The 15,030-nt window shown below is 43.3% G+C and overlaps 1 protein-coding gene across 1 annotated transcript in view; it reads left to right on the forward strand.

Moving 5' to 3' along the window:
• The window catches only part of LOC139570592 (cadherin-23-like), a 587,919-nt gene that overhangs the window by 326,648 nt on the left and 246,241 nt on the right, over positions 1-15,030 (forward strand). The window contains exons 14-16 of the mRNA XM_071392575.1: positions 5,290-5,354; positions 5,509-5,746; positions 12,518-12,623. Coding sequence (XP_071248676.1) covers positions 5,290-5,354; positions 5,509-5,746; positions 12,518-12,623 — 409 coding nt within the window. The remainder of the gene's footprint in view (positions 1-5,289; positions 5,355-5,508; positions 5,747-12,517; positions 12,624-15,030) is intronic.

The following is a 15,030-nucleotide window of genomic DNA, read 5'->3' on the forward strand; positions in this document are numbered from 1 at the left end:
CACCATCATTAAGTTTGCAGACGACACAACAGTGGTAGGCCTGATCACCGACAACGATGAGACAGCCTATAGGGAGGAGGTCAGAGACCTGGCAGTGTGGTGCCAGGATAACAACCTCTCTCTCAACGTGATCAAAAAGGAGATGGTTGTGGACTACAGAAAAAGGAGGACTGAGCATGCCCCCATTCTCATCTATTGGGCTGTAGTGGAGCAGGTTGGGAACTTCAAGTTCCTTGGTGTCCACATCACCAACAAACTAACCTGGTCTAAACACACCAAGACAGTCATAAAGAGGACACGACAACTCCTATTCACCCTCAGGAGACTGAAAAGATTTGGCACAGGTCCTCAGATCTTCAAAAAGTTCTACAGCTGCACCATCGAGAGCATCCTGACTGGTTGCATCACCGCCTGGTATGGCAACTGCTCCGCCTCTGACATCAAGGCACTACAGAACGTAGTGCGTACGGCCCAGTCCATCACTGGGACCAAGCTTCCTGCCATCCAGGTCCTCTATACCAAGAGGAAGGCCCAAAAAATTGCCAAGGACCCCAGCCACCCTAGTCATAGACTGTTCTCTCTGCTACCACATGGCAAGCGGTAGCAGAGCGCCAAGTCTAGCTCCAAAAGACAGCTTCTACCCCCAAGCCATACGACTCCTGAACAGCTAATCAAATGGCTACCCAGACTATTTGCATTGTCCCCAACCCACCCCTCATTTTTACACTGCTGCTATGCTCTATTTATTATCCATGCTTAGTCACTTTACCTCTACCTACATGTACATATTACCTCGATTAACCGGTGCCCCCGCACATTGACTCTGTACCGAAACATCCTGTATATAGCCTAGCTACTGTTATTTTATTGTTGCTCCTTAATTCTTTGAAATATTTCTTCTTCTTTTTTCTTAAAACTGCGTTGTTGGTTCAGGGCTTGTAAGTAAGACTTTCACTGTAACACCTGTTGTAATCGGTGCATGTGACAAATACAATTTGATTTGATTTTTGAAATGCATTCCAGTTGACTACCTCATGAAGCGGGTTGAGAGAATGCCAAGAATGAAATCTGTCATGCCAAACTGTCATCAAGGCAAAGGGTGGCTACTTTGAAGAATCTCAAATCTCAAATATATTTTGATTTGTTTAGCACTTTTTTGGTTAATACATGATTTCATATGTGTTATTTTATAGTGTTGATGTCTTCACTATAATTCTACAATGTAGAAAATAGTACAAATAAATAAAAACCCTGGAATGAGTAGGTGTGTCCAAACCTTTGACCGGAACTGTATATATATATATTTTGTTTTTAAATATAGCTACTATTTTTATTGTTGTCAATGTTATTGTCATCCTTGTGTGTATCACTTTGCTTTGGCAACATTGACCCTGTTATTCATGCCATTAAAGCGTATTCAATTTGGATATGAATTTCAATTTGAGAGAGAAAGATGGACTGCTCTGTTGGCTGCATCTTTGTCACAGCTGTGTGCTCTCCACCACACTGCCTGACAGATACTGGACATCTTTACTGGTGTGTATGCGTGTGTGCTCCCACACGTGCGTATGTTGGTATTCGTGCGTTTCACGTAGTTGCGAAGCTATTGACTCTATATTACGGATATGATGGTGTGTGCATTTGCGTGTGTGTTGCTGTTTGTGTGGAGGTGTTTAGATGTGTAGCGCCGGGAGGAGAGGGGATTGTCTGTGTTTGGAGGGTAGTGTCTGCTTGACAGCAGGCCTGGTAGACTATTTCCACGCCCCCCATTCCTCAGAGCCTGGCAGAAAAGTAATTTTAGCTCGGTAATTCAAATTCCAGGTCATATAAGCCATAAAAGCAACCCTCCTCAACCTGAGATGGTATGGCCTGATTATCTGTGTTCCTCTCTACCTCTCTGTCATCACTGAGTGGAAGCTTTCACCTCCAAATATTTTGAAACCGACCTACACAAACAGAGGACGAAGAACTAGGAAGTGGGAATGTGGGATTTTATGCTCTGTCAATGGCTGGAGAGTGCAAGACATTAGAGTTAGAGGAATGGTTCAATCATGACTGGAGATGATGTTGGAGGGTCTCGCTTGAGATGTTTCATTCTTTGAGGGGTAGATCAACTAAGCAAATAGGAGGTGGATTTGTGTGGAGGAACTGCAAACACAATCACTTAGATGTATGCATCTCACATACACACACACTTCTCTCTCTATCAATTCAATGGGGCTTTATTGGCATGGGAAAAATTGTTTACATTGCCAAAGCAAGTAATGAACAATAAACAAAAGTGAGAAGCCACAAAAACAACATTAACAAAAACATATTAGAAATGAACAGTAAACAACGCACTCAAAGGTTTCAAAATGGTAAAGACATTATTTATTTTTAACCTTTATTTAACTAGGCAAGTCAGTCAAGAACAAATTTTTATTTTCAATGACGGCCTAGGACTTAAAGTAGAACTGACAGCATTTTAGCAACATCAAATATGTTCATATACACCCCCAGGAAGAATATGAGATTTGTTTTTCTTCTGAGAAGTGAGCACTTAGATATGGTCATTTTCAACTTTTCATAAATTCATAGAATTTTTGGGAATGACAGAGTATGGCATTTGTGAAAATTCTATAGCATTATAGTGGGAAAGCGGCCATGCGTTTGAGCAATTAATAGGCAGTGCAGTAAATAAAACCTAATAAAAACATCTGTCTCGTCCAGGACCGGAGTCTTCACTGACTGGTGAGCCATAGTCAATCAGAGCTAGAGTAGGCCTTTATGCAAATAAGCCATTTGCCTCATGGGCCTGCCATAATTCACTTCGAACTGGACTGTCTTTTCAGGCAGTAGCAACAGCACAACTTTGACATTCGAACGCATTCGTCAAAAGCCACAAAATACACCTGAATGGATTTCTGCAAATATGTAAATACCAGGGGAGACTTACATTTGGGTACTTTACAGTCCTATCTATTGATCAAACAACCATGAAAAGGTAGGCTCTCTCCCTCAGTTATGCACATCAACAACAAGATCAACAACTAATGCTAGCCAGAGCGAGATGAGCCACAATCTAACTAGGGAACATTAGATAAACCCTCAAACTTTTTCAGCTAGTTAGCCCTCAAAATTGCACTGATAAACAATGGAGGAATAGTAGCCTGCTCTTCCTACAGTTTACCTGCCAATGCATGCTTGTCCCAACCCACGTTTTGGCAACTGAATGGGAACTTGCCTGCCCGCCCATTTGATCGATGCCAAATACATTTGATTGACAACTAAGGGTGCGTTCGTAAATTGCCTTCAGTGTGTCAGAGTGCGCTCTGCGTCGTTCGTAAATTCAGAGCGTTGTCAAATTGTCTGTTCGTAAGCGCACACTGCACCATTGACACTGGACGCTCTGCTCTGGCGGAGGAGTAGGGTTGATCCGAGCATTCCTCAAAACGGCAGTCAAGCAACCAAGCTAACTGGCTAAAGTTGGCTAGCTACCTTCAGACACAAATGAGAGAACACCTCACTCTGAGCATTTTACTCACCCTAGCAGAGATGGTTAGGCTGTTCACATGTTATCTAGTGTTAGTGACTAACTGTGCTGCTGGCAACAGTTTAGTAACTGTTTTGCTGATGTTTACTGACACCAGTCATATTCAGTGGCTGTTGCACATTCGTAAATTCATCAGTTTTTCTGCGCTCTGGCACACTCAGACAAGAGTGCTCTGAAATCGGAAGTGATAGCATATCTCTTGAGTTTGTAAATTCACTCTAACTCCATAACAGTCGTTAAAGTTCAGCATAGCTAGCTAGTAAAGCGATTCACCTTTCTTGCTAGCTATCCAAATGACACCTACATCTCTAGCTGTAGCCACCGATAAACGATATGGGGGGGGGGGGGAGTCTGTCACCCACCCACTTCTCCAATGCGGTCTTTATGCGGTCAAATAATGACATGACATCCTCCCAACAGCTTATTAAGCTCTGTGCTTTTAGCTTGCTAAACAAATGTATACATAAATAGATACGCTAGCCTATGAGCCACATTATGACTGACTTGTGATCATTGACTTTGCTAGTTTGATTGTATTGGCATTCCCAATCTCAGTTACATTCGTCCGTTTTTGTCCAAAATATTGAGTCATTGAAACTGAAACAGTGCATCCCGAATAGATGGAGGCAGCAAACAATATACCAGGCCAGCTGTGATTTACAACCAGATAGCAATGTTTTTTGGACTACTAAGAAATGTAATGGTGAATTATATTAATAATCATGCATTGAACTGCATCCATCTTTTCTGCAACAATGCCTTACTGTACGTCATGGATTTTTGAGTCAAATATAACTTATTTTTAAAGTTAAAGTTGGTTAATCTTGTTTTTTTAGCATGAACTGGGAATTTGATATTTTTTACTGACATTATGATTGTCTGTTTAATATATGCAAAGTAGTTAAAACACTAAGTGCCACTTTATAGGTGCTATCTGGGACCTGGGAATCTGTTCTTAAAAGTGGTCATTTCAATTCTTAAAATATACCAATTGAATCTTGAATAGTATTATATTTTTTGGCGATATTATACAGTTGTGCTATCTCATAAGGTATTTATAAATAAGTGGTCATTTAAATTCTTAAAATATACCAATTGAATCTTGAATAATATTATTTATAAATGCCTTATGAGATAGCACAACTGTGTTACCCTATCGCCCAAAAATATATTTTATGACTAAATTGTTTACAAACAAAAATAATGTAAAAAAAAAACTATGTATAGCTTCCAAATATTTTTAAACTAGCATGTGGATGTCATGGACTGTCAGTGAATCTGAATTGGAGAGAGGTTACATTTCTTGGTCACATCCCTCAGCTATATACCAAAACATGCTGTTTTTTATTCTGATGTTTTATGTATATTTTATTGCATTCACAGCTGCTTCACCAGAAATTGTAAACACACTACTTGCATAGTGGTGATTTGATTTGCACCGGATTTCTTGTTATTCTACTTGTTTTGAGGTAATCCAACGCCACAATCTAATGGCACCCTATTCACACAGCACTATATAGGAAATAGGGTGTCATTTGGGAGTCTGCCTTAGCGTTTTTAGAGGGTGTACTGTAGCACCGTCCATTGAATATCCAGTGGGGTGTTATGCTTAAATATGTTCCTTGGTCTGTCATGTGTCCCTGTGTGTGTCACTGTCACCCAAAGACTGCTGGTGCCTTTCCCTTCTCCTCACTCTTCAATCTGCATACATGCATACAAACGTTGAATAATATCCCTTTCTTCCCTCTCCTCAGGCTACAGACGGTGACTTTGGCACGTTTGGGACAGTGCGGTATTACTTCAGTGATGAGCCTGACCAGTAAGACACACCTAAATACACAGACTGAGATACCATATAAATGAATTATCCTACCTTTTATCAAAGGGCATGATTGAAAGTTTTTATAATTAAATAAGTCTCATTTGTTGAATGCTGGGTATTGTTATTGTCCTGTCACATGCCTCTCCCCCAGGTTTTCATTGGACACTGAGACAGGCTGGGTGCATCTGTGGGGCAATCTGGACTATGAGCTGATGCGTCGATTCACTCTGACCGTGCTGGCCCGGGACGGGGGTGGGGAGGAGACCACGGGCAGGCTGTGGGTCAACGTTCTGGATGTCAATGACAACACACCCCTTTTCCAGAAGGAGGCCTACATGGGCTCACTGAGAGAGAACGAACAGGCCGCACAACAGGTGGCCCGAATCAGGGTAGGTGAAGACACACACAAAGACACACATAAAAACACACAGACACACATAGACAGATGGACACAAGCACACACACACACACACACGGACAAACACACATAGATAGACATAAGCATAAACACACACACACACCAGGGCAGGAGGAGGAGGGGGGAGGTCTAAGTTGTGACACAAAGGATACACCCTGAGACCCATATCAAGTTGACTTTTGCTTTGATGTAATTTTTCTCCTCATTTTTACCCAAGCCGATTGCCCTCTTCGATTTTAAATACACAGTTTAAGTGGAGTTTGTCTATGTGTGTGTGCATGCGTGTGTGTGTGCGCGCATGTGTGCATGCACACATACTGTGCCTTCAGAAAATATTCAGACCCCTTAACTTTATCTACATTTTATTATGTTACAGCCTTATTCTAAAATGTATTACATAGTTGTTTCCCTCATCAATCTACACACAATTCCCCATAATGACAAAGCAAAAACAGGTTTTCAGACATTTTTGCCAATTTATTACAAATAATATCCGGAAATATCACAGTTTGTCCTTTAAAAGTTGCAGCGTACTGCAGCACAGCTTGCGTGGTGCCGCATAATTCTATGGCACATTATTTAAGTGCTAACCACTGGTACCATGAATGCCAGTTAGTGCTAGTTTGACCACCAGAGGGCATCTTTGAGAAGCATGTGATAGCCTTCAATAGTGTCTGTACAAGAGAATTGAAAAAACTTTTTTGTAAGAACATAGTAGATAGGACAATTTTAAGAAATGTTGCTGATTTAATTGTATTAATATTATGGTGTTTCTATTCCAATTGTATATTTGTAGTCTAACCAATACCCAAACGGAGATTCAGTCAAAATAAAAATGTCATTGATTTATCAAGACCAGTCTCCATGCTTGTCTCCGAGCTGTGCAAAACGGTGCTAAATAGTTGTAGGCTATTGCTTCAAATCTTATTGCTTCTAACTTCAATATGCTCTTTAAATAAATAAGACCTACAGCACTTTTAACAGCATATTACTCAACACTAGTGAGATTCAAGTTGCCTACGGTAGGCCTACAGTATATTGAAAAATATGACGTGACTCTCCGTCAATAATTACGTATAGAGGATTGGAGGATATTTCTGTAATTCAGTGATATGGGGCGGCAGGTAGCCAAGTGGTTAAAACGTTGGGCCAGTAACCGAAAGGTTGCTAGATCGAATCCCCGAGCTGACAAGGTAAACATATGTGTTCTGCCCCTGAACAAGGCAGTTAACCCACTGTTCCTAGTCCATCATTGTAAATAAGAATTTGTTTTTAACTGACTTGCCTAATTAAATAAAAAATATAATCAAAATTATTCCATAGTAATTTGTTATGGATCCTTAAAAAAACATTGGCATTTTGAAAGAGTATTTTTATCATTATTTTATTAACGAAAGCGTAAAGATGCCACTATTAGTTACATTGTTTTAGTTTGAACGTGCAGACTGGCACTAAGAACAGCGGGAACGTTTCCCTCGTCAGCGCCATTATTAGTGCAATGCCCCTTAAAGTGTTGCTCTGTGCTACCCTGTGTGGCGAGGTAGGGGACCACCCCCCCTTCCCCTTCCTCCTTCTCCCTACCCCTACCCCCGCTAGGTCCGTCTTCTGTGCGCGGCTCTGCGGCCCATCCCATGCCCCCTGCTCTTGTGCCTTGAACCTCATGCTCTTTCAGTGGATACAGTTGGAGAACTGCAAGCAATCCCATTGTGCGCCACTCGGGAGCCATGACCAATATGACCAATATATAATATCCTGCTAATAACAGGGTTAATAACATATCTGTGAGAATATCCAAGGGGCTTTTATATAATTCAAAATTAACAATAATAATAATCGCTTTGTGTAAAAAATAACAATATTTTGGAGATGATTTTGTTCTCAAATCACGTAAAATGAGCGAGGAAAAGGCCATTCTTGAACATGGGTAAGACATAGTTACTAATTTGTAAATAAAGCCAGTTTGTTATTTAAAATTATTTATTTATGTTTTTAGAGGGGGAGAAACCAAAAATCTACAGTAATCTCAGCAGTCTCCCAGTTGAGACCAGCATGGGTATTGAACCAGCATCTGTAGAAACACAGCTTGTACTGCTATGTAGTGTCTTAGACCGTTGCACCATTCAGGCGCTGTACAATGTGATGGGTCGGGAGTGGGCAACACTACTACAGTAAGAGCAAAATAATCCAAACAGAATAAAATAATAAAAACTTTAGTGTAACAACAGTTTTAGTAAGTAATACTGATGTCGTGCACAATTATCAGTTTCTATTTAGGTTTATGTCGCCCATTCATTGTCAGTTAGAGACTACAAAAGTATAATCAGTGCTCTAACTCCCCCTTGTGCTGGTCTGGAGCAATGAAGAGGTGACGCAGGGTACCGTACTAAACCACAAATTACCTCTAAATACCGCAGCATAATCGCAAAACTTTCAGAGGAGCAACCACAGGAAGTATTCAGACACTTTACTCAGTACTTTCTTGAAGCACCTTTGGCAGCGATTACAGCATTGAATATTCTTGGGTATGACGCTGCAAGCTTGGCACATATGTATGGGAGTTTCTCCCATTCTTTTCTGCAGATCCTCAAGCTCTGTCAGGTTGGATGGGGAGCGATGCTGCACAGCAATTTTCAGTTCTCTCCAGAGATGTTTGATTGGGTTAAAGTCCAGGCTCTGGCTGGGCCACTCAAGGACATTCAGAGACTTCTGCATTGTCTTGGCTGTGTACTTAGGGCCGTTGTCCTGTTGGAAGGTGAACCTTCGCCCCAGTCCAAGGTCCTGAGCACTCTGGAGTAGGTTTTTATCAAGGATCTCTCTGTATTTTGCTCAGTTCATCTTTGCCTTGATTCTGACTTGTCTCCCAGTCCCTGCCGCTGAAAAACATCCCACAGCATGATGCTGCCACCACCATGCTTCACCGTAGGGATTGTTCCCGGTTTCCTCCAGACGTGGCTCTTGGCATCCAGGCCAAAGAGTTCGATCTTGGTTTCATCAGACCAGAGAATCTTGTTTCTCATGGTCTGAGAGTCCTTTAGGTGCCCTTTGGCAAACTCCAAGCAGGCTGTCATGCGCCATTTACTAAGGAGTGGCTTCCGTCTGGCCACACTATCATAAAGGCCTGATTGGTGGAGTGCTGCAGAGATGGTTGTCCTTCTGGAAGGTTATCCCATCTCCACAGAGGAACTCCAGAGCTCTGTCAGAGTGACCATCGAATTTTTGGTCACCTCCCTGACCAAGGCCCTTCTCCCCCGATTGCTCAGTTTGGCCGGGCGGCCAGCTTGGTGGTGCCAAATTTATTTCATTTAAGAATGATGGAGGCCACTGTGTTCTTAGGGACCTTCAATGCTGCAGACATATTTTGTAACCTTCCCCAGATTTGTGCATCGACACAATCCTGTCTCGGAGCTCCACGGACAATTCCTTCGACCTCATGGCTTGGTTTTTGCTCTGACATGCACTCTTAATTTAAACTGTGGGACCTAATATAGACTGGTGTGTGCCTTTCCAAATCATGTCCAATCATTTGAATTTACCAAAGGTGGACTCCAATCAAGTTGTAGAAACATCTCATGGATGATCAATGGAAACAGGATGTACCTGAGCTCAGTTCCGAGTGTACATTTTCAGCCTATTCCTCATTTAGTGCTATACTTTTGGGTCATCCTATTCCCTATTTAGTGCACTACTTTTGACTTTGGTTAAAAGTAGTGCACTAAATAGGGAGTAGGATGGCATTTGGGACTTGGCTTGGTACAGCTCAGCATGTTTCAGGGTCTCCCGCCGTGCTTTATTTGCCCTGTGTGTGTGTGTGTGAGCAGGGACTGAACGGTCTATTTGCTGTATTTGATTAGACGGAGCTAACCTTAAACACTCTGGCTATTAATATGATGCCTGAGAGAAATAAGGAAGCCAGCAAGTGGAAAGTGTGCGTGTCAGCGATTTATGGATTTGCCAATGACCAGACCCCCAAGCCTCCGAAAACCCTGTATCTAAGAGAGAGAGAGAGAGAGAGAGAGATCAAGGGGTACTGTGAAGCCAAAAGGAAAGGAGTGAGAGAGATGATGGGGAAGGGGATACTGTGACACAAAGCACACAAAAGCTTTTCGCCCTTTCAGCCCCACAGACATCATCCCTTTCTCTTCATCAGTACAAATAATGCATCTTCTTTGCCTCCCAGAGTCTCTGTTTCCCTGCGTCCGCCTCTCCTTTCCTCTCCCTCTCTTTTCCTCCTCCTCCTCTCTGTTAACTTTCATCCCTCTCAGTTGGTCGGAGGGTTATGCCTTATCATAAAGTATTTGAAGAGAGAGTGAGCAAGAGAGAGTGAGTGAGAGCGAGAGAGAGGTGCGAAGGTGAGCAAGTTAGATTAAGAGATATAGAGATAGGATTGAATTGAGAGAGACGAGAGTGGTGTTTTCTCAGTCAGAGAAATAACCTGTCAAATCTCTACATTGTCATAAACATTTTTGCATATGTACCCAAGTCAGCGTTTTTCATGTCCAAACCATACTGATGCCCTAGGAAGCTCCAATGACTCTCAATGCCGCAGTATTAATATTCTATCCATTCAAGCTGACATTCCGAGCGTTATTATTGTTTGGATTAACTGGATTAATTAAGAGAGAGAGAGAGAGAGAGAGAGAGAGAGAGAGAGAGAGAGAGAGAGAGAGAGAGAGAGAGAGAGAGAGAGAGAGAGAGAGAGAGAGAGAGAGAGAGAGAGAGAGAGAGAGAGAGAGAGAGAGAGAGAGAGAGAGAGAGAGAGAGAGAGAGAGAGAGAGAGAGAGAGAGAGAGAGAGAGAGAGAGAGAGAGAGAGAGAGAGAGAGAGAGAGAGAGAGAGAGAGAGAGAGAGAGAGAGAGAGAGAGAGAGAGAGAGAGATTGGAGTGGGACATTCACACTTCTGGCTGTTCCCTGTTTGCTGTGCTGCTCCGCTTGTGTTCATTCAACATTAAAGATGCAGTCCAGGATCTTAAGGACAACAAATACGTAACATATAGTTCCGATTGGATTCGTAACTTGTCATGTGAATTCCACCCCAAAAAGTTGATGACGTAGTATACAATTTGATGACACGGTACACATAAACAGGGACCACTTTTGGCTTGTGAGCACCACTTTCAAAACTACTGGCTGAAATTGTACAAAGTTTGAGAGTGCATCTTTAACACTGGTATATAATAATGGGCCTAAATTCTAATCTACCCAATAACACACTGACTGACAGTCTTATCCACAGGCTGTAACACTGTATCACTGATACTGTACCATCTGAGCTTCCAAACATTGTCTATCTCATTCAAGTGTAATCATTTTATCTCTCTCTCTCTCTCTCTCTCTCTCTCTCTCTCTCTCTCTCTCTCTCTCTCTCTCTCTCTCTCTCTCTCTTTCTCTCTCTCACTCTCTCACTCTCTCTCTCTCTCTCTCTCAATTCAATTCAATTCAAGGGGCTTTATTGGCATGGGAAACATGTGTTAACATTGCCAAAGCAAGTGAGGTAGATAATATACAAAAGTGAAATAAACAATAAAAATTAACAGTAAACATTACACATACAGAAGTTTCAAAGCAATAAAGACATTACAAATGTCATATTATATATATACAGTGTTGTAGCAATGTATAAATGGTTAAAGCACACAAGTTAAAATAAATAAACATAAATATGGGTTGTATTTACAATGGTGTTTGTTCTTCACTGGTTGCCCTTTTCTTGTGGCAACAGGTCACAAATCTTGCTGCTGTGATGGCACACTGTGGAATTTCACCCAGTAGATATGGGAGTTTATCAAAATTGGATTTGTTTTCTAATTCTTTGTGGATCTGTGTGATCTGAGGGAAATATGTGTCTCTAATATGGTCATACATTGGGCAGGAGGTTAGGAAGTGCAGCTCAGTTTCCACCTCATTTTGTGGGCAGTGAGCACATAGCCTGTCTTCTCTTGAGAGCCATGTCTGCCTACGGCGGCCTTTCTCAATAGCAAGGCTATGCTCACTGAGTCTTTACATAGTCAAAGCTTTCCTTAAGTTTGGGTCAGTCACAGTGGTCAGGTATTCTGCCACTGTGTACTCTCTGTTTAGGGCCAAATAGCATTCTAGTTTGCTCTGTTTGTTTGTTAATTCTTTCCAATGTGTCAAGTAATTATCTTTTTGTTTTCTCATGATTTGGTTGGGTCTAATTGTGCTGTTGTCCTGGGGCTCTGTGGGGTGTGTTTGTGAACAGAGCCCCAGGACCAGCTTGCTTAGGGGACTCTTCTCCAGGTTCATCTCTCTGTAGGTGATTGCTTTGTTATGGAAGGTTTGGGAATCGCTTCCTTTTAGGTGGTTGTAGAATTTAACGGCTCTTTTCTGGATTTTGATAATTAGTGGGTATCGGCCTAATTCTGCTCTGCATGCATTATTTGGTGTTCTACGTTGTACACGGAGGATATTTTTGCAGAATTCTGCATGCAGAGTCTCAATTTGGTGTTTCTCTCTCTCTCTCTCTCTCTCTCTCTCTCTCTCTCTCTCTCTCTCTCTCTCTCTCTCTCTCTCTCTCTCTCTCTCTCTCTCTCTCTCTCTCTCTCTCTCTCTCCTCTTCCTCTATCCCCCCCCCCATCAAATTAAAATACAAACGGCTTTATTGGCATGACAAACATTGAGTAAATATTGCCAACACATCAATGTTACAACTGCACTTGAGTTAAATACATTGTAATAACAAAATTTAAAAAATAATAACTTGTAATCACTCTATCTTTCTCTCTCAGGCGACAGATGAGGACTCTCCCCCTAACAACTTCCTGACCTACACCATCACCTCAGTGTCTGCGTTCCGTGGTTACTTCAGAATCACCATGGTGGAGGGCTACGCAGGTCAGCACACACACACAGGCACACGCATACACGCAAATAAACACACAGACACATGCACACATTGAATTTATACTTGTTTTGAGTAATATCAATACCTTCAACAAAACCTTTACCAGTTTATCTTTTTGTCCGGCCATAATGCACATGTACATTTTACATTTTAGTCATTGTCCAGAGCGACTTACACTTAGTGCATTGATCCTAAGATGTCTAGGTGGGACAACCACATATCTAGGCTTCCATCCAATTGGGACAGATTTGAATGTGAATACTCTAGAATCCTCATAAAGAAAATATGCACATTTTCCCACGAAATTCACTTTTGTGGATAAAAATCAGTGCGCGATGATGTGGTGCACACAAAATGCACTTTTTCACTTACGTTTTCATGTACCGAATAAAAATCTAAATTTCAATAGTTTTCCATCGCATTTTTAACTCTAACAATAGTTTTGTCACAAAAACTGTTGCCTAAAATAGCAAATATGCCTACTCTGTCTGGTCTTGGCATATGCGCTCTAGCCAACAGCTTGCAGATACAGTGTGGCTGTAACGGCAGATTTCCTCCTCTTCGTCTGAAGACGCTGCCCCGCTCAAACGGCGCTGGGCAGACGGGCAGCGCAGGCGGCGCTGGGCAGACGGCAGACTCTGACCTGCTGAGGCGCACAGTAGGCCTGGTGCGTGGTGCCGGAACTGGTGGTACTGGGCTAAGGACACGCACCTCAAGGCTAGTGCGGGGAGCAGCAACAGGGCGTACAGGGCTCTGGAGACGCACAGGAGGCTTGGTGCATGGTGCCGGAACTGGTGGTACCGGGCTGGAGACACGCACCACAGGGCGAGTGCGTGGAGGAGGAACAGAGCTCTGGAGATGCACCAGGCTTCCTCACAGGGCGAGTGCGTGGTGTTGGCACTGGTGGTACTGGGCTGGTGCGAGGAGGTGGCACCGGATATACCGGACCGTGAAGGCGTACTGGAGCTCTTGAGCACCGAGCCTGTCCAACCCTACCTGGCTGAATGCTCCCCGTAGCCAGGCCAGTGCGGCGAGGTGGAATAGCCCGCACTGGGCTGTGCTGGCGAACCGGGGACACCATGCGTAGGGCTGGTGCCATGTACACCGGCCCGAGGAGACGCACTGGAGACCAGATGCGTTGAGCCAGCTTCATGGCACCTGGCTCGATGCCCACTCTAGCCCGGCCGATACGAGGAGCTGGAATGTACCGCACCGGGCTAAGCACGCGTACTGGGGACACCGTGCGCTCCACCGTGCCTGACCAGTACGACGCCCTCTCTCTCCACGGTAAGCACTGGGTTTTGGCGCAGGTCTCCTACCTGGACTCGCCACACTCCCCGTGTGCCCCCGCCCAAGAAATATTTTGGGCTGACTCTCGGGCTTCCAACCGCGCCGCCGTGCTGCCTCCTCATACCAGTGCCTCTCTGCCTTCGCTGCCTCCAACTCTGCCCTGGGATGGCGATATTCCCCTGGCTGAGTCCAGGGTCCTTTGCCGTCCAGAATCTCCTCCCAAGTCCATGAATCCTGCGTCTTTTGCCGCTGCTGCTGTCCTTTACCACGCTGCTTGGTCCTTGGTTGGTGGGTGTTTCTGTAATGGCGTCTGAAGAGGAGGTGTAGCAGGGATGAGACCAAGACGCAGCGTAGTAAGTGTCCATGTTTTAATATGGAACAAGACACACACTGAACAAGACACAAATACAAAATAACAAAGTAACCTAACCGAAAACAGTCCCGTGTGGCAGAAACACTGACACAGGAAACAAACACCCACAAACCAACAGTGAAAACCAGGCTACCTAAATATGGTTCCCAATCAGAGACAACGCAAAACACCTGCCTCTGATTGAGAACCATATCAGGCAAATATGACAAACCTAAACATAGAAACACAGAACATAGACTATACCCACCCAGCTCACGTCCTGACCAACTAAATAAAGACTAAACAAAGGAAAATAAGGTCAGGAACGTGACAGTGGCTAGGCTGTGCGGGTATAATCTACATGATGAAATGATTGTCGATTAGAGCGATAATATTTTTATTTGTCAAACGGCAGTCAAAAATGTCAGCACTATCATCATGTCAGCACAATAAGACCCTCGATGTTTATTGGAAAGGAGCATCAAGATCAAAGCGCACTTTCACCACCCTGTGAAGTTCATCTTATTTCATATGTAGCCTAATAAACTGCTTGCTTTCCAAGTTGTAATGGGAGGATCACACACCATATCATTGCGTGACTCCAAGTGTAAGGGGTGCGTAATCGGTGGCAGGGAAGGCAGACGCAGGAGAGCAGAACTTGGTAATAGCCAGAGCAGTTTAATAGCAAAACCTACGGCATAAAAATAACAAGAACAATTGGGTACAAAAACCCGTCACGCACCAAACAACACGTG

The sequence above is a fragment of the Salvelinus alpinus genome, chromosome 3 (assembly GCF_045679555.1).
Source record: "Salvelinus alpinus chromosome 3, SLU_Salpinus.1, whole genome shotgun sequence".
Lineage (NCBI taxonomy): Eukaryota > Metazoa > Chordata > Actinopteri > Salmoniformes > Salmonidae > Salvelinus > Salvelinus alpinus.